This window comes from Danaus plexippus, chromosome 23 (assembly GCF_018135715.1).
Source record: "Danaus plexippus chromosome 23, MEX_DaPlex, whole genome shotgun sequence".
Classification (NCBI taxonomy): Eukaryota; Metazoa; Arthropoda; class Insecta; order Lepidoptera; family Nymphalidae; genus Danaus; species Danaus plexippus.
In genome coordinates, this window is record NC_083551.1 from 6,138,575 (window position 1) to 6,158,585 (window position 20,011).

A 20,011-nucleotide genomic window follows, 5' to 3' on the forward strand; every position below is an offset into this window, starting at 1 on the left:
TTTCAAATTGAAATTTAGGGAAAATATGTCCTTCTTTGTTCTGTAATATTAATGTCTTTTCCGATGATACAAAACTTTTACCAACTACATGCTTTAATCTTAAGCACAAGAAATCAATCTGAAATTATTTTCCCACATTAATAAAAACACATTTCAATTATGCCATTATTCAATAGTTATTTCAATTATAGCAATAAAATTCAAATAAGAAATAAAGTATGAAAAATAATGAACGCTATCTGATTTGAACCTGTAACCCTTGAAATATCGAGTCCTAGCAGCTTTGCAAATCACGCTGTCATGTCGCGATATTAAGAAAATTACAGATTCAATTCCTGCTCGCTCGTACAATTTAAACAATTTAATTCCAGTAATTAACAGTTTATTCTTGAAAAGATAGACACAAGTAAAGATTTGTATATGTGTGTGCTAAAGTAATGTCCTGAACATTAATCTCAGACACTACTTTCGTTTTTCGTCAGGACACTGAGTTACGACACCGACAAGATAAAGTGTTACAAGATTATTGACTTTCAACGAATTATAGCCGAAGTATAATTGACAAGTCACTTGTTATTAATACCCCTCACTCACACAACACCTCACAACACACGTATATTACAGACATTTTACAAATTAAACATTAATATTTTACAACTGTAGAAGAAATTTATCTATTATCTTGTTTATCTTAAATTTTATAGAAAAACATATTTTTTTATTAAACTGAGAGTTTTGAACTCTAATATCTAATGCATGAAATACAACAACAACCTTTATGAGTATATAAATTAAAGTCAATATTACCAATTCATTCGTGAGTCATTGATTCATCTCGCCTCGTCGTAATTTTTTGTTAAGTCAAGTGACAACAGGTTCAGGATCGACATACGATCGCCGGTGAAAGTAGATTTAATACTTTTATAAGTTTACAATATAGAGAACTTGATTGACTACTCTCAGACACGAGAACTTATTAAATATAATCGAAATCCTCGATCCCAAAGGAGCTGATACAATTGAAAGCAGGTGACTACTGGCTATGTTATATGTATGTCCCTTGAACGTACCAGAACATATCGTCTCTTCGTAATAGTAATGTAATTCTTTTTGTATTGAGCTATTATTATTAAATCAATCATCAGAAATGACCACATCGTTATGCTGCCATGGGAACAAGGGACGGGCTGTATTCACAGTTTAAAGTTAAAACTAACAAAAAATATATATGACTAATTAACAATCCATAAACTGCGACTTGTGAAGTCTCCCTTCACTACTACTGGTAGTGCCGAGAATCATTTTCACTTGTAAACTCAAAGATTTTTCTTTAAAACTGATGCATTGCTTGGATTGAAAACAAAATCAGCCATTTAAATGTAATCATGTCAAAAGAACCGATATTTGAGGTTTGATTAAAGCGGACGGATAGCCAAAACACTTTCACTTATTATAGATTACTGGACGGAGATTACAGATTAAATTAGAGAGGACAGACGCCATTGTTATACACTTTATGACTGCCATAAATAAATCATCAGCTGATGACACCCGCGGCCGTGGTTATCGGTTATGAGGAGGCGCGTCTGTTGAACGGGAAAAATATTTGTTTACACTCATGAGTTCCTCTAAAATAATTTTGTCTTATTTAGAGAAATGTCTTAATAGTCATGTAAAGAGAATTAAGATTAGTGTTGTTCCCAGAAGCACCAAGTGTTGATGATAATCACAACCAGTCTCGCTGACTTTATTTCATTTATCAATAATAATCTTATCTGTGTATATTTTCATTTTTATTATTCCAATAGAACACCTTAAAAAATATTGTCATTAAGTATAATAGGGTATAATACGTTCTACATAGTATTATGTAGAACAAAACAGTAATTTTTGTAATATTTAGTTGTCTATTGACTTCGTGTCATGTATTATTAAGGTCTAATAAACATCGCAATCATTAAAAATATATTGAATTCAAATGATTTTCATTAAAATATGAATTGTCGATAAGTCTTTAGATCAAGTCATTTAGTCTTTGGACAAGTCCAATTATTGATCCTTTCAGAGCCACTCGCACTGTTGTTTGTGATTACTTAAACCTAACCGTTGTATATAAAAATGAATAGGACATTTGCATTTTGTACACGGACTCTTAATATAGTAATTATGATAATATGAAAACGAGTTCGGAGGATAGCGTCTATTTATCGTAGAAAGCACCGGCTGACCTCACTGCCTACATTACTTCATTGAAATATCAATAGAACCGTATCAACATCTCACTTTATGCGTCGAAAAACTATTTCCTCGCTCTAAGAATATGGAACAAGCTCTACCTTACTTTACACAGAATATCTACTAAGCTTTCGTCTAAATGACTTGATGTTATCTACAGGCAGCAACAAAATTATTTCCCTCAGTAATATTTCTAAGACATTTGTTATTAGAACATACTAGGATTGTATTTATTTGATAAATATTTCACTCAAGTAAAATTCTGTTTTGCTATTTTATATCTCATTAATCATTAAAAATGCGCGAGCCAGGGTCAAGACTCAAGTGGTTCGAAACCAGAAACGCTCCTGGGATAAACATCTCATAGAAAATGCAGACCAACTGTACCGGGAAGCTGAGGTCATAAACATTATCATTGTGTAAGTTCGATGACCTTTACTGAATACAGCATCCAATATTATTAATAAAGTAGATTAAGAAAGTATGTGAAGTATAGTTTTAAGTTCCTTGTCAAATCTCCTTGTATAGTCAATGTATTAATTTTAGTAAAAATACATCAAAGTTGTCGTGAACATTTATTAAACGTTGAATATTCTTTATAACTATTAACAGCTGACATAATAACCACCTATCTTACGTGTTGACAATGATATTGGAACGTTTCTACGGAGATATGTCTTTATTTATACTAAAAATATATTTTTAATGCACATTTTGATGTTGTTAATGTAACAAGATAGTTTAATTCTAATTATAATTTTGAAGAAGTTAGTTTCAATACGCTGAGGCTGTTTGTTGGTTGTTTTATGCGTTTTATTCATAGACGGTGATAGTGAGTTGTTTGGAGCGGTTGTTCTCAAAGCGGTCCATCGTCTTGATGTCCATGATCATACAGATGGATACGAACAGCACCACCAGCATCAGACCCGTCACCATCAGGCCGGACCTGGAGCACACACAATAAGTATCCACCCTCACTCTACATACGAACCGTTTTGCGTTTCCCATTCAATACCCTAAATTAATACTGTAATATATGAAGGTTTATGACTGAAAAAACTCTTAACGCTCCGTGTGTTACGTGACGACTGGCGATGACAACTCAGACTAAGCGTGCCGAAGTAAGTTATATTTTAAAGTGTCACAAATGAAATCCTAATATCTGTAAAACATTATTCATGTTAACAACTTGCCCTTCTGTGAGGGGTTTTTCTCGTTATATTTTATATAATGGAATACCTGGATTGTTTACTTCCTACTAATCAAACGACGATCCTTATTTTAACTGCGAATCTCTCTCGTTATTTAGTAATAACAAATCAATCATCATTGGACAATAAACTTCATTAGATTATTCAATCCAGGCAGACGTGGGCGTCCAAAGTGTTTTCTATTTTTTATCTCCAAAAAAGGTTTGTAAAGAACGATAGGTCAAAGGTTTCTGAACTGCCGAGTGAAAGTGTCGGAAATAGACTTTTCCGGTTTTGATAAGATTTCGAGTATCACAAGTATCGTGTAGTAAACACAAGCTAGAGCTGAACATGTAGCTGATTGTTCAGCTACGGCTCTTAAACACTTTAAGAGTTCCTCTCACCAGATAGGTACCGTCGTGAAGCCGATACAATCAAACGCATCAGCAAACTTCTCTGTGCTCTCCATAAACGGTTGAATCTGTAAAGAATGTAGCTTATATTACGAGTCGCTTGTAATTTATTAACTTTATAACAGAAAATGTCACTCGTGTGAATATTAGCTTAGGAAATATTAACAGACAACAAACAAAGAGTTGATGGGTATGTAAGGGAACACCGTAGGGTAAAATTCACCCACTCTGATATCAGGGAAGGTAAGTCTAGCGTCATCCGCCTCATATATGAGCGGTAGAGAGCAATGGAAGGCCCTTCCCAGGACAGCGGCGGGTGGATCGAGGGCGGGCATGTTTAACCCGGTTGTCTCCAACCCTCGGCGGATTTCCACACCTACTGCCGACCACCACGAACCAGACTGCTTGAACGAGAACTCCAGAGTTATCTGAGAAAGAATTTGTAAGACTTGAAGTAATATACTGAACTGCTGCTAGGTTATCCCGTCGTTGCATTGATAATTAAATATGTATAAACATATTTCAAGTCAAGAAAAAATCTAAATTTACAGATGTTTTTTTGAACTTTTGTTGTTTTTGAGTAATTTTATTTTACACAATTCAACATTTAAACTTCACATACAAATTAATTTAATCTCTTCTTCGTAAATACGTAAGTAACTAGAAATATGAACTACTGGCGTTGTATTAATAACAACCTTATCTCTGGTATTGTCTCCGTCAGCGAACCTCACTACCAGTATGGTGTAGAGTCGGGTTGGTTTGATGGTGGGCTCGCCAACGGGACTGTCTAACACTGTCACCGTGCCGTCAGGCCAACGCAGTTCCGGCCAGCCTGAAGAATACAGCAGCGCCGCCTTCCCGGGGGGACCTGACCAGATATAATACATCTTACGAATATAACTCGTCGGATCAAACTTATTGATAGTATTTGAATAGCTTTTCTTTGCAATTTCGGTCACTTTAAAGTATAACCAGACTGTAAAATACGCCTTATAAAAAATTGAGGCAATTCATGCCAAAAACTATTTTGCTTTAGAATTATGTAAGATTACATGTCACTCCAATAATTAATTTTTATTTGAATAAACAAGTGTTGGGTAAAAAAAATAATAATAGTGTGAATTAAAATCAAATATTTTATTTTAAAAAAAGCATGGTGTCAATAGCTATAAATATTTTATTGATAGATATGAGTAGAGTGATTATCATTTCGATAATATCGGGGTGCTTTAAGATATTTTTAAAATGAAATAATTTTTTTTCTTCACACTATTATTAATTTATATTTATGGAAAATTTTAACGCTATTCTATTCTTAATTTAAATTTATTTTCAATTTTTTAGTTCGGTTTTCTATAAAAAGCGTGTTTTTTAGTTTTTTTTTTAAACTATTATTTATTTTCTACTTTTTAGTTTGGTTCATTTATAATAGCTTGTTTTTTTAATTATAAACTATTGCACGACTCATGATGCGAAGCATCAGAGAATGCTTTACGATCGAAAAATTTTTTTTCGCCTCATTTTGGCAACTATTTTAGTATTATAGCCTTGTTAGTTAACGGAATCAAGATATTTTGCATACTATTGTCGAGATAATTAAATGGAGATTAATTCTATACTTGCTAAAAATTAATTTAGTGCAATAGAAAAGGAAAAAAATATTAAAATAGGTAAAAAAAAAATCCTGTCCGTCATGTATGAAACTCCGGAAACACTGTAACTTTCAATAAAATCAATTATTTGAGTTATTTTTTTTTTATTCTAGTCGACAGTTGTAGATCATCGAGTGCGAATGGCTCATTAAAGCGTGTATAAAACAAATATCAACATTTCAATAAAACTAATATTTTCGGAATACTACACGTATTTTATTATTTTATAAAACTACATACTCTCGACGTGTCGGTTATTTTGCAGCAAGCGTAATCTCAGGCAGACGAGATGTGAATGTGGATTAACATTTACCTACATAACAAGCGTACCTGTTGCATTATACAAAGCATATTTCTGGAGATTCCTGGCTGGTTTCTCTTGCACGTCTTCGGTGGTAGCTGACGTAGTGGTCACGTCCTTAGCCTGACGTCTTACTCGAGTCCATTCAGTCTCGTAATACGGTTGACTTTGAGAGACTGAGTTACCTGGAAGATTTAAAACAACAGCATGAAGATTTACTTATCAGGCATTTTCTTAACTATTATTATTAGTTATACAATATCGTAACCAAAATTATATATAATTGCATTAAAATTTTCAGCTATTGTGCATATCCTCTATCGATACCATAAGGTGTCTCTGTTCATATTAGTTCCTGTTAAAATAATTCTTCATTCCCCTTTCTACCCTATCATCTCTAAGGTTCAGTGTTCATAGCACCGCCTCACCTAATACTCCAAGGACTCTTCCAGCGCCGTATATGTCCTGAAGCCTCGCAAACGTCTCCGTCATCTGAGCGTCGCGTTCAGACCACGGGCCTTGTAGTGTTAACACCTTGACATTGAAACAATAACTATCAAATACATTATATTATATCTGCTTAAGTATCTGTTTGATTTGAATAATATTTTACTTATAGATTGCCTTCAGCATCTTGCCGCACACAAAGTCTTGGACTAGATCCTTAACATATATTCATTTGTCTCATACCACATGAAGTTTAAAGTGCGACCTCTCAAAGTAGATAGCGCTGTGACTAAAGTATGTTACTGATTTATATTTTGTCTAATAAAAACTGTTTGGGATCAAACTCACACAAACAGAACACTCGGAAAACCATATGTTTGATCTGTATTCAAGTAAACAGTTTATTGAGATTTTTTTTATGATAGTATGTGTTTTAATACTTATTGAAATAATTTAAATATATTATTATATAACAGGAGTAATACACAAAGATAATTAAATACATAAAGAATAAAATACAAATATATAACATAATCACTCAATGGCAATGTAAGCTTACTTGTGTTTCGTTACTAATGTAATCGGGATGGACGTCTAAGAAGTCCTGAGGGAGGACCAGCGTAGTCTGACCCTCCAGCATCTTCCTCAGGCGAGGGAAGATTCCACTGGACAGAGGTACAGAATCCTGGTTGTTGAACACGACTATGGCGGTCTGCTCGCCGTATATCCTCATCAGATCGTCTTGATCAAGCGACTGCAAGGCCGGTCTTCGATATTTTTGTAACGAATGAGGACCAAAAAACAAAAACGGTCCTTCCAAATTTCCATGGCAGTAACAGAAAAGAGAAAATATTAGGAATACACGAAACATCCCGGCCGTACTGAGTTCCGAACACATTTAACACGTTTATTGATTTGTTCGTGAGCATGCGCGGGCCGTGCTGCCCCCTGGTGGCGAGGAGAATGAATGAACAGGTTCAATTTGATCTTATAAAACCACAGACAGCGTACTATTTTCTATTATACAATCATATTTGCAGGTTCTCTAATATATATTTCTTCTCCGTCAGTTACGATTTCCATATTTTTGGTAATTAAACAGAATACAGACTAATGTAACTATTTTTAAAGTTGGAGAGGCTATTACTTGCTTCTGTATATGAGCCGAGTAAATTGAATATTTAAATACATTAATTTTATGTATTTAAATTTAATAATAATTAATATTGAAGTGTTTTTTCTAGTTTGAACACATTTTATGTCTGACTGGATTCCGAAATCTAAGTTGGGTCAGTTCGAAGTAAAATTTAAATAAAATTGTATTTTGCGAATATTTATTGAATAAATCCAATAAAATTTGGTAAGTGGAATGTGGATTCTAACAGAAAACAAAGTTCACAAAACAATAAGCTCTGTATTTCACAAACGATCCCAGTCTAAGTTACCTGACATGCCAACTTACCACGAGTCTACATTGTTCAGTACTTACGAATCGTTTGATATTATTTTTGGAAATATTTTTAAATGTTGATAACAATAACAACAAATAAATGACGAGGAGAATAAGAACACGTTGCTTATAAATAACATTTATTAAAAAAAATAGACAAGTTTTATTTAGTTTGTTTCTACAAGTGCTCATGATGTCTATGGTAACTGAAGCATCGACAATATGATACAGGAGAGGAACGTCACGACACCGACCCGACACGACCACGACGAGGACGACCGACCCGGGAAGAAAAATGAAGTCTCTGGAAACAAGAAAAATAAGGAGTCATTGATATCTGAGCGTATTGTATTCCGTTGTAGTGTGACATCATCGGTACTAACTCTTCTTTTCGTTGGGGTCAGTGACTCCACACTGCTTATACGATATGGTGGTCTTCCTCTTGGTGTTGACGTACCCCGGGATGAAGATGCTGGGCGCGGCCAGGCGACCCGACGCCAGCAACCTGATACATAGGCGACATGTACTCACACGAGGAAACACTTGTACCCGGGGATACAAGACGAACAAGACTCGGTCAGGATCCGTTCGATAGGAATTAAGCGCAAACTACACTAATATATCCGTGGCAGTCATCTTGAAACAACAGTCAGGGATATTTCGTCTGGCATTGAGTGGATTTTTCTGAATTACAAATGTTGTATATTGAACATCAATAGGGAAAGATCCTCATAAGGTCTACCAAAAAATAAACACACAGATAAAAATGCTCGGCACAAATCTAATGTTTGTACATAAGATAAGGTGTGGGTACCTCGTGAAGTCCAGCTCGAGTCTGTTAGCGTCGGGTCCCGTGAAGTGCATGAGGAGTTGGAGACAGGAGCCGCGGTGGAGAGGCCGCGTGCGCCGGGAGTCCACAGACACCATCCACGGCGGAGCGCCTAGTACCTTGCGGACCTCGGACAGGAACTGACCTCTACGGAGACGCGGCTCATGAGATACAGACATTAACTATACACAGACTCCCGGTGACGCTGATAAAGCAATACGGGATATAAAATATACACAGCGGCGCGTGTGGCAGGTCTCTATATAACGTATCTTTCTTTGTGTTGATATTCACAGAATATTTGTAAACAAAGACTTATTAATCAGACGCTGAGATCAATCTGCTTATCCCATATCTGCACACACAACATAAGGAGCGTTCAAGGTGAATGAAATTCACAAATTTTCTCATATATTAGATTAACTCAGTCTATGGAATGAGAAACGCTTGATAAAGTATAGGACGACAACTTATATATTGCTATAGAGCAGACGTTTCTTTAAACTTATGAATACAAACAGAAGAAGTTTTACAAGTTATTCTTCTAGATGTACACTCATACTTGTGTTATATTCGTGTTGGTTCTTTTTTTTTCTTGACGCTGAAGCATAGTCATAAGTATGTTTAGAATTCATTGATGTTATCAAACTTGTTTTCATGTTGCCGTAATGACTTCAACACTCACAGGACGAATCTGGGCGGCTTCATAACGTTGACATATTTGATGATGTCCTTGTCTGGTTGTATGTTGGCGCACGCGAACCTCTCGGAGGAGCGCTCGGGGCCCAGGATGACCAGCGAGCGACCCAGCGCCGACACCGACCCCTCCAGCGGCAGGTTACTGTCCACGAACACCTGACGGTCACCGCCCACCGCTGACACACGGACGACACCACATACATACATCATACATGTAGTAAACATTGATAAAGAGCGGAGGGTTATGTACTCCTTAACTACAAAGAAACTATACGAATAAGAAATCGGTACGTGGATAGAAAAATATTGCAACTTGCTTCAAGGATGGGATTACATTAAAATATATAAAGCATCTAAGTATTCGGTATTACATTCCGTTCTTCATCATCATAGTGTGAAGTAATCAATATAAAACTTAGAAATATTTCTTTCAATGATATATTGAATATCTCACATATAGTTCCCAGCCTGGAGGTGAGGTCGCCCACGTCACACCGCAGCGGGTTGTCCGCGCCACACTCTTGACTGTACAGCTCGTGCTGTGAAGAATAAGGTTATATGAAGGTCGTTCCGCCGACGACTGGTCGAATAACATGTGTGTGTGCGAGCGCGCGTGTGTGTGTGTGGTCTTACTAACATTAAGAGGGTCGGCGAGCTGCGTGAAGTATGGGTTCCAGCGGTATCCGCCCGCCACACAGCGCGTGCCCGTCACCTTCACCGCCGCGTCCACACCCACCGGGTTCACGAACACCTCCCAGCGGTGATCGTGAGTCTAAACAGAGAACACACATCATGACAGCCCCGGAGACTCACTAGCATTCATCACACACGTCGCAGAGTTGCTCCGAACAGAATAAATAGAGAAGAATCGCTTACATAAAACAATGTTCCTATTCAGGATACATGTGAATGTGTGTAAACTTTAATATCGCCTAAGTTCTCATCGACGAGGTCGTATCTAGAAAATATTCCCAAACACATCGCCATATATAAGACACATCCCGCTCTAAGACCTATAAATCTCTGTTCGACCACACGGCCGTCCTCTCACCAGGTTCCGGTCCCTGACCCCCGGATGTCTCAGGTTGACTTCTATGAGGGTGTCGCTGGCGCTGCCATCGTTGTGTATCAGCTGTGTGAACCTCACGTAGCCGTACGCGAACCCCCCGGGGTGGTGGAAGGAGGCCACGGCGCGCAGCTCCCGGGCCTCGGATGGACTGTACCCGCGCTCCACGGACGAACACGCCCAGCGACGGTCGGACGACTGAAACATCACACGAACGAGACAAGTCAAGAGATGGACATATGGAAAGGGAAGGAGCTCACTATCCGACCAGTATTTTACGAGGTGACTGGTCATAATCAGTCTATGAAAGCTCGTCATTGGTGACGTCAGTAACAAGTACCAGCGCCTACCTTTTTATGCAGGGCGACCGACCGTCCGAGGATACTGTACGGTCCGAACAGGGAGAGTTGAGTCTCGTTGTAGTAGGTGCTGTATTTCTTGAGATCATTCAACAGACCGTACTTGCCGCCCAGGTCACCCAACATGTATTGGTCCGCTGTGCCTGGTAAACATCGTTATTGATATATTAAGAAAGTGAGTGTTGTTAGAAGTGATGCTATGTTAATAATTAAGTGAAAGTAGGGTAGGAACCTAACCTTTGGTCGGCGGCGGCACTTGAGCCTTGTTGACGTGGAAAGGGTTGTAGGTGTCGTAGATGGTCGTCCTCTCGCATGGGAACTCCAGGTCTCTCTCGATGGGAGTCTGAACATGGATCAAATCGTTAGAACAGGCTGGACGGTTCAAACATTACACAACGCCACGTGTCTGAGCAACTCACGACATGTATATTATATCCCCCGGCGTCGGCCGCCAGCTCCTCGAGCGTGACCTCCACGTTGACCACATCGTACTCCGACTGCTGGGTGAACTCCAGCTTCCCCCGGAGACGAATCTCGTTCCCGTTCCCGAACCAGTCCTGGACTACCGCCTTCCGCCGAGCGTGTCCGGTCACACTGACGGATACAGCTCGTATTATAAATTACATTGTCTTCCTCCTACTATTATTGAAGTCTTATTGGTTACAACTTACAGTTGTTCATTTAACTTTACATCCCCTAACGCATTAATCGTTTTTACATGCTTTTATTTAGCATCACATGTATGTATGTATGTATGTATGTTTGTACCCGACTTCTTCCAACTCGATTCTGCCCCTTTTTAAACGGACCGGTTTCGCTAAAATTTTGTAGGCTTATCAAGGACCGGTAACAAATTAATACCTCGTAGAATTTATATCAATTCAATCATTAGGATTGCCAGGAACATCATTAAAATGAGAGTGAAAGAGATAGAGCATGCTCGCTCAAGCACTTTTGTATTTGTTGGTAAGCTACATAGCTGCATTATCAACAGTCAAAAATGAAAAACTTTTGATAAGGAGAATTTAATTTGATAATATTTAATTTCTAAGTTATTGAGATGATACTAATTTAATCGCGATGATTACAAAAAATTTGCCGTGTCACGCATATGACTACTGGCAGGATCAACCAGGGAGATGTGTTCCGGGACCGAACTTCGTGAATATATAGAGATTAATATATATATATATATATATATATATAGCATTAGATGAAATGGATCGGTCACGAAATATTAATTTATATAAAGTGAATCGTTACACTACTACATTGATCGCAAGTGTACCTATTTATGCTAACAACACAAAAAGCCTTAGAACGTACACGAATTGGAGACGCAACTCTGTAAACACAGCTTTATATGTCAATGGATTAAAAATTAATGTAGATATTTGATAGTAAAATCAAACATTCGTCGTCTAGAAGATTAACACATCCGCGTTGAAGACAAATTGAAAAGTAAAAAATAAAATATAGTTTAAAAAACCAAAAAACATGCTTTTCTAATAAACCCAACTAAAAAGAAAAAATAATTTTTAATATTAACAATAACAGTGGGCGGAAAATATTAACATTGTTATGAGAAAAGCATGAGACGCTTTGTACCATATCTTTCATACTATTTTTGAACTAATCGTATGAAAAAAGTAATAGTTCAAAAATAGTATGAAAGATATGGAACATACCTGGTAACTGACGGAAAACATTGTCAAGAACCACCGCAAGGAAACTTTCAAATGAAAAGAACCGCATCGAAGTCGGTGGGTCCGTTTGATACTATGATGTCACAGACACCCGCACACCCAGACAGCGATGTCAAAGTCGTAACAGAAACAGTTTTGGTTTCGGAGGTTAAAAATAATAATTCATTTAATTAAATAAATATGACGCCAATTGTTACAACGTCATAGTTTCTTTTTTTTAGGAACAAAGTTTCAAATAATAATTTCAATGTAATATTATCGATTAAATAAGAAAAATTAATGACGAAAACAAATAACGTAAGAAGTTTCAAAAAGTGATTCTCTCCGGCGGGGAATCGAACCCCGGTCTCCCGCGTGACAGGCGGGGATACTGACCACTATACTACCGAAGATGATAGCTCAATCTGAATAAATTGAAAATATATGTTTTCGTATATACAGTTTATATAAATTACTAACATAAAGATTAATTTATTAACATCATACTTATTATGTGAATTAATTAACATTAAAAATACTTACATCCGTTTCAAATGTAATTGTTCCAACTTCTGATTTTATAACTTGCAGTAATCATTCTTACAATATTCTATCCATTAGGTATAGGTAGGTGGACAGAATTTATGTTTTAAAATAAAGAATTCTTTGAATTCAATGAGCGTTCTATGTACACGACTATCGATAAGATCCCGTGACGTGACTCACATCGAGCAGGCCATCCTCTCCCCCCGAGCGAGCGGTCCGTGGTCATCGTACACCACCAGCGACCGCCTCAGAACCGACCTCCTCCCGTGGAGAGACAGCAGCGGGTCAGAGAACAGCCGCCTCGTCAGGGCAGAAGACGCCGATTTCTTGCCGGCCACTGACAGCGTGCCGTGTCTGAGGAACCGATCATGTTTAAAACATAGCATACAGCCACATCGACTTTATAGTAGTAGTGAATAGATCGATGTCTAGCCATGCCTGGTGGTGAGGTCTCCTAGACGGCAGAGTCCCTCGAGACCCCTCCTACAGTAGTACTCGGGATGTCTACTGTCCACGTCGATCCCGTAAGGATCGAACAGGCTCCCCGCCGACAGACAGCGCCCCGTCCAGTTGTAGTAATCCTTCCCGGGGGGCTCCGAGTGGAGTGCCCAGCGATGCTCGAATGTGTTGTTTATATTGGCACCATCTGCGTGGACCTGCAGGATACGATTGGTTAAGGTCTTGAAAGGTCTTCAAAAAGAAATCCGCTGAAGAAAAGCAATAACAAGCAAAGACCCAAAATCTGAATTATGTTACATTGTCTTAACAGAACAACTGTTACTCTTAAAAACTCACCATACTCTCTATAATAATGGTGGTATCTTCCCAGGGCCTCTCGCTGGGTTGTCTGAACAGCACACTGCCCACTATGGGGTATCTGAACACTACCCTGGCGGAAGTCATCCTCGTCTGCTCGTCCGTGCCGTACTCGTACAGCAAGATCGTGCCGCACACCTCGTGCTTGGGAGGACGACTGACGAGTCATTGAGGGGGAAATTTAATTCACAGATTCACTAACACTTTATTTATATGAGACTGTGTGTTCATCATTACCGCTCATCATCAACGCTCTGACCGACATCCAGCCTCGAAACATCAAAAAGAATGTATACCAAAAAAATTGTTCAAAAAAATTGTTAAGATTCGGAGACAGATAATGTTACTCCTGAAATAACATTTTTATATTTAAGGAATGTTTTTTATTTCTGTAGGTAATAATATTATGTAAGATTAACGCGAGCACACTTAAACAAAAATATGGTTTTCGGGATTACTGAGGTTTTATTTTATTATAACATTCATTCATAAATCATGATCTCGGGTAGACACTCACATCTCATATGTCTTCGGGCAAATAATAGAGACGAAACCTCTTAGCATTCAATGGATTCACCGTGCGGGTGCCGGGTCCATTGCGTTGCAGGGAGTGGAGCTTCAACAGTGCCTGGGACTTGCGACCCAGGTGTAGGTTTAAGGGGCCCCTAACTAACGCGCGTTAAACGCTCACCTCTACTGTCCAAGCTCCTCTCCCTACCTAACCATATTTGAAAAGAACCTACTAGGGCTGCCTTCGAAGTACGTTCCAAGAACGAATTGATGTGAGTTCTGGACAGGCCTAAGTCTTTTAGTAGGTTGTAGAGAGATTTAGCCGTTATACCTCTCGCTCCCACTTCTACCGCGTATAAATCCACGACGAACCTATTTCGAGTGAGTTCGTTTGTGAGCTCGTAATATTTGTTGACCTTGATGGTATGGTCTTTGGGGATGTTGGTTTCCCAAGGAACCGTAAGCTCTATCATCACAGTTTTTATTTTAATTATGAATTTTCTTTTAATCTCTGGTCTCACGTCAAAGAAGTTACAACGTATTTCAATTTCAGTCTAATTATATTTAAATAGCGCCTGAACAAAAGTAATAGTGATAACTCAGAGATGTACTATTAGTATTATTTTTGATAAAACTATTCTGATATCACAAACTACGTGACCCACATACTTTATGAATGAAATATTATGCATACAGTTAGAGTCCAGTCGTCTTCCGGTTACTGTTATGAGTTCTTTAAAAAAATTAACTGTTTGCGGCATCCTTATTATAGAAGATCAGATTTAGATACATTTGTCAACTGTTACTTTTTGAACTATTTAGTAGTATTACTAACCGCGTGAGTACAACAGCTCGATGCGCCACACTATGTTTGCCGCTGAGCGGTAGCCAGGCGTCCCAGTAGGCTCCACTTAGTTCATTGGCGAGTCCCGGCAGGAGGTACTTGTGATTCAGGTATTCGGTGCGATCCTTGTACTTTCCGAGGAGATCACCTACAGGATACTGATCCTGGGTACCCATACCTGACACAAAATACATAGACATTCATAATACGTAGATAAAAACCAAAGCGATTTCTGAATTATTTAAAAATTAATCCATAGATGTATTTATTTGGGACATAGTAGGAAAGCTTAATATTTTAATTTGTACTGATTTAATTTCCACTTAAATAATATTACCATTTACGTAACTACGATATAATTACATGTAATTATTAAAGCTTTTTTAAATCCTAATTAATACGTTTGAATAATAATAGTCAAAAATTGGTATTGTAATAATGAGTATAACGAGGCGATTACAGTATCATCGAGACATCAAGTTAGCGATGTCCATGATGTAAGTTCTCAACATTATAAGAGCCCATCTTAACCGAGTGTGCGAGTAGTGGAATGAGTTTTCTAAACAGTCTCAATAATCCACAACATCCACACAGTAGAACTCGAACGTCCGAATTTCTGACGCGAGAGTAAACAATCTTGGAGTTATTCCAAGAACAGGGGAAGTAACGACGAAGACGTCCTAGAGAGTATTGTTCATATATTATTATATAGATTATATTTAGACTAACACAACTGTAGAAGTAACGAACTAGAGATATTAATGAGATACTTATATAAGTACGAATAAACAAGACTAACAAGGTTCGATGCTATCTTCGTCAAAACACAGAACATGACGTACGATCAGAATTATAGCATTCCTACCAAAAGTTTCTGTCCCACTGCTCACGGAGCGTTTTCAGTTTTGGACATTTTATAGAATGCATATATTTATACACATCATGAACAACATTCAAATTACGAGTCAGTTGATATAACGTGTCACTGACAGCCTCTGTATCTTTTTATACCAACATTAATATAACACATTAATGTTTAAGGGATGGTCAGATATATCGTTACGAAATTATAACAACGAATGGGAGGGAGAACGAGGTTTGTACTTAAAAATTATGGAATCAATATCTGTAACCTGGTGGCGGTATGTTGTTCAAGTCCAGTCCCATGGGATTGTATAAATTCCCTGTAGTATTGCACACGCTGGTCCACTGACTGGCGTCCACCAGCTTTGGAGGAAGCTCCCTGATGCTGTACTGGACCATGGAGCTCACGAACCGCAGGTTGGACTCGTAGTCCTGATCGGACGCACCCAATTGAAAGTTAGCCCAGGTCGGGTCGAAGGGAGAGCGCTGTGTGAACTCAACGGTGCCCCGTATACCATCCATATTGATAAGGCCCCTAGAAAATTCAACTTTTGAATTTAGTTCAAAAAAAATGACAGTTAAGTATCAAGCACGAAAACTTCAACATATGTGGTTTCACGAGTGTGTTGAGTAAGACGGTAGAAGTAATAAAGTTACTCAAATGAGAGACATGTACTTTATTTTAATTCACGCAATCATCACTGTTCTATTCCAATCTATATCGTGAACAAATGTTTGAGTGAATATAGCCCCTATCTGTTATAAGCAGACGGTTTTCATCTCGTGGTTAACTTACTTCGTACTCCGCGGAGGCATGGTCCTTAACTTGGCGCATGCTAGGAAGCTCTCCGAGTGTTTGTTATCATAGATGACCACGTACAGACTTCTCCTCGTGACCTCCATATCATTTCTCAGAACATTCAACACGTCGTCTCTATACAGAGTCCTCGTGTTCTTTACATTCGGGTCTGTGGCCACTTTGATGAGTCCCAGCCTGCTGTCCAGGTCACCGACGCTCATCCCGTCTCCGCTATTTTCAGGATCAAATACAAGCTGCAGAACGTTACAATTATCTTCGTGGTTGCCTTTGTCCGAATCAAAGATATCTGTAACAAATAACTTCCACTTGTGCTGGGAATATCCTTGGTTCTCCTTCACGGTCTTTATGTGATATAAGTCTGCCTGGATATAAGAGTCAGTTTCGTCAAATTCTCGCGCCGCCAGCCATCTGAAGTGTAATGTCCCCGCTATGGGAGCACTAAATCTTGCGAACGCATGTTTCTCGTACAATTTGTCCGTTGAGAGAATCGAGGCGCAGATGATCCTATCTCTCTCGGCTGTTTCTAACAATATACTCTTGCCCCACAGTCCCAGGGGACCCGTGAGAGTAACTTTACTCTCGAACTCGGCATGGTCCTTCCCAGGCACGATCAGGTAGCCGAGTTCCTCCGTGAGATCTACGACTTCTCTTCCAAGATTCTCTTGTGAGCATCTTTCGTTTGATATATCCGTATAGTCCACGGGATACTCGTGTATGGCCCACCTCCAGACCCCGTCGGGATACTGCAGAGTTGTCTTCAAGTTAGTTCTGATGCTGATGAGACTCTCATTCTTGTGTGAGAACTCGATTTCTCCATGGAGACCGTGTTGTGATATGTACGCTCTCAATACCAGAGCGCTCACATCTGGAAATTAATTTAATATTTAGTAACTAAAATATTATAATCTGGAAGGAATATATGAAGGTGGATTTTTTTCATTCCTCAATTAAAGCAGCTTTTAAATATAGCTCAGGGGCTTATATTTCTTTGAATGTAAACCTTAATATTAAAATAAAAAACATAAGACATTGAGAGTTCCCCAGGTTGATGTAATATGAGGGGATAAGTATCACACCATATCAGATCTAGTTTAATATTTTCTTCTTTATATTGAATTGTCTCATTGTTACCATCAATAAGTTCTGTGACACTAAAGGACAAGTAAATATCTTCGGTGAATTCATGTTTTTTAAGTTCGCTAGTCTTTATTAAACAATTCTTAAATGACTCTCGTTGTATGAAGTTATTTAAGAAAAGGTCTTCCTTAAGAAACAAATTAATTTTATAAACCAAAACAATATTTTCTCTCACAGGTCGGGACGGCAGAGGCAACATTAAAACATACTTCTCTGATGCAGACCAGAAAAACAACTTTAAGTTTCAAGTATAAAGTTACATAATTTATTACTCACCTGTAAATATAAATAATAAAACTATACACAAAAGCTTTGGCACATGACTAATTTGGTTGTACATTTTTTATTTATTTAACATTTTACTCTTTAACGTCGTACGAGTGACTGACCATTCTGCGTGGTTAAGTGAAAGTTAAGTCAAGTCTTAAGACTGGTTGACTGAGACGGGTATATGATAAGAGAGAGATAGAGATATCACATACGTCATGAAGTAGCTCTGGCGATTCGAAGGATGTTTTGAAGATTAAGCGGGAAATTACTGAAAAGAGGAAAGACGGGATGGCCACGAAACGTTTTACAATAGTAAAAATATTTATTATGCTCTTAAAGCACATCAAACAGCGACAAATATATTGAAATACATCTAAATATCTTCAAGTCTCAGTCATATTATTAAAAGTGGAAAAACGAGGTGCAATGCGTCGTTTATTTTTGTAATCAAATCTATTTCTCTGGTCACTTTCGGTTTCATTCTAATAATGACAGTAATTACTTTTCAGGATATAATTAACTCATCATTATAATAGTAATTAGTAGGGTATAAACAAAAGCAAGACCTTACGATGTTGGAACGAAAGATATGATTTATAAACTGACCGATAGAAATGTAAAAATATATAAATTGGTAATGTTATATAAAAAATAAGAGATTTCCATCGATATATTACCTCATAACGATATTTCTGGCACCTTCTGGAGATAAAAGACTTGAAATTTGGTAGGAAGATTAGTTTTGACGAGTAGAGGTCAGCTAAGAACGGTTTTTACCAAATTCTACCCCCAAGGGGTGTTGCAGGGGAGTCAACAATGAAAAAATCCCATTTTTAAAACATAGCTACTACATGCTTCAAATTTGATAATAATCTCCTACATGTGATATAGAAATTATCCATGAGCGAGTTTTATAACAATTCGTCTCCCATGATGACTGCCGACTCCAATGGTTGCTGGGTACTAACAATGAACATCTTTAATTTTGAATCTAGAGCTCCCACGGTATCCAATTTTTATATGAATATTCTGTGAGTGATGCAAGAATACCTTAGGAACAAATTTTACGATATTCCACCCCGCACGAGCTCGCGGGGGCGGGTGTCAAAAATAAAAATTAAATATTTATATTATATTTCGTGATGAAAAAAATTAATCAAAATGTTTGCATATTCATATTAAATAAAAGTACAAAATGTAAAATCGGGATTTTATATTCAAAACTATTTTTTACTTTTCTGTAAAAATAAATATCATCAACAATTAAAAATAAACAATGGTCCATTTTAAACATATATTATTCTCAAAGTTTAGTAATTGGGGAGACATTTGCAAATAACCGATCACAATTATATCCACACTATAATGGTATGTATAACTTTGTAATGGCTTGGAATGTGCTATCTTTTCCGCAGTATTTTCCTGGGCACTCAAACATACTACCCATTATTTACGGAAACGAAAGACCAAACATTTTTTAAAGTTCAAACTTTTCTCTACCACTTCTAAAATCTAGATGCTTTCGTTAGATTTCAAGCAACATCACTTGTATTTCGGAAAAATTCGACGATAAATGTGAAGTATTGTTCTCAATTGGTATAATTTTCAAGGAACTTTGTATTGAATATGAAATATTCAAGGTTTTCCAGGCAACAGCTGTTGATTTTTTAAAATGTTACTTTCCAAAATTACATTATAATTTTTCATGCAAATAAATTCGTGTGGATCTGTGTATATGAATGTTGAATAGCAATGTTTTTGAAACAACAGCGTTTTACCGCGGCAAATGTCCCAGGGACCCCGGGGATCTCCCTGGACATTTTTTATCAATGAATAGTTTAAAGAAATCAATTTCATTAAATATTAAATCTATAA

At 37.6% G+C, this 20,011-nt stretch overlaps 1 protein-coding gene and 1 non-coding gene across 3 annotated transcripts; both read right to left on the reverse strand.

The window, feature by feature from the left end:
• Positions 1 to 2,796: 2,796 nt before the first annotated feature.
• Positions 2,797 to 18,287, reverse strand: LOC116774686 (uncharacterized). Of its 2 annotated transcripts, XM_032667407.2 has the most exons (23): positions 18,143 to 18,287; positions 16,706 to 17,594; positions 16,179 to 16,444; positions 15,037 to 15,223; positions 13,671 to 13,848; positions 13,314 to 13,531; positions 13,056 to 13,229; positions 11,064 to 11,238; positions 10,882 to 10,987; positions 10,636 to 10,787; positions 10,271 to 10,483; positions 9,857 to 9,991; positions 9,674 to 9,758; positions 9,206 to 9,395; positions 8,506 to 8,667; positions 8,075 to 8,196; positions 6,801 to 7,066; positions 6,223 to 6,328; positions 5,824 to 5,979; positions 4,537 to 4,709; positions 4,066 to 4,266; positions 3,830 to 3,906; positions 2,797 to 3,181 (listed from the first exon to the last, which is right to left on the reverse strand). In XM_032667407.2, exons 1-23 carry the CDS (start codon positions 18,204 to 18,206, stop codon positions 3,049 to 3,051), a joined length of 4,428 nt encoding a protein of 1,475 aa, XP_032523298.2. In that variant the 5' UTR covers positions 18,207 to 18,287; the 3' UTR covers positions 2,797 to 3,048. The 2 variants fall into 2 exon arrangements, with proteins under 2 accessions (XP_032523298.2, XP_032523297.2); XM_032667406.2 differs by lacking the exons at positions 2,797 to 3,181; positions 3,830 to 3,906; positions 4,066 to 4,266; ... (2 more) ...; positions 6,223 to 6,328; positions 6,801 to 7,066 and adding an exon at positions 7,819 to 7,995.
• Trnad-guc (transfer RNA aspartic acid (anticodon GUC)) lies at positions 12,671 to 12,742 on the reverse strand. The gene has a single exon. It is a non-coding gene; the product is annotated as a tRNA-Asp (tRNA).
• Positions 18,288 to 20,011: the final 1,724 nt, after the last annotated feature.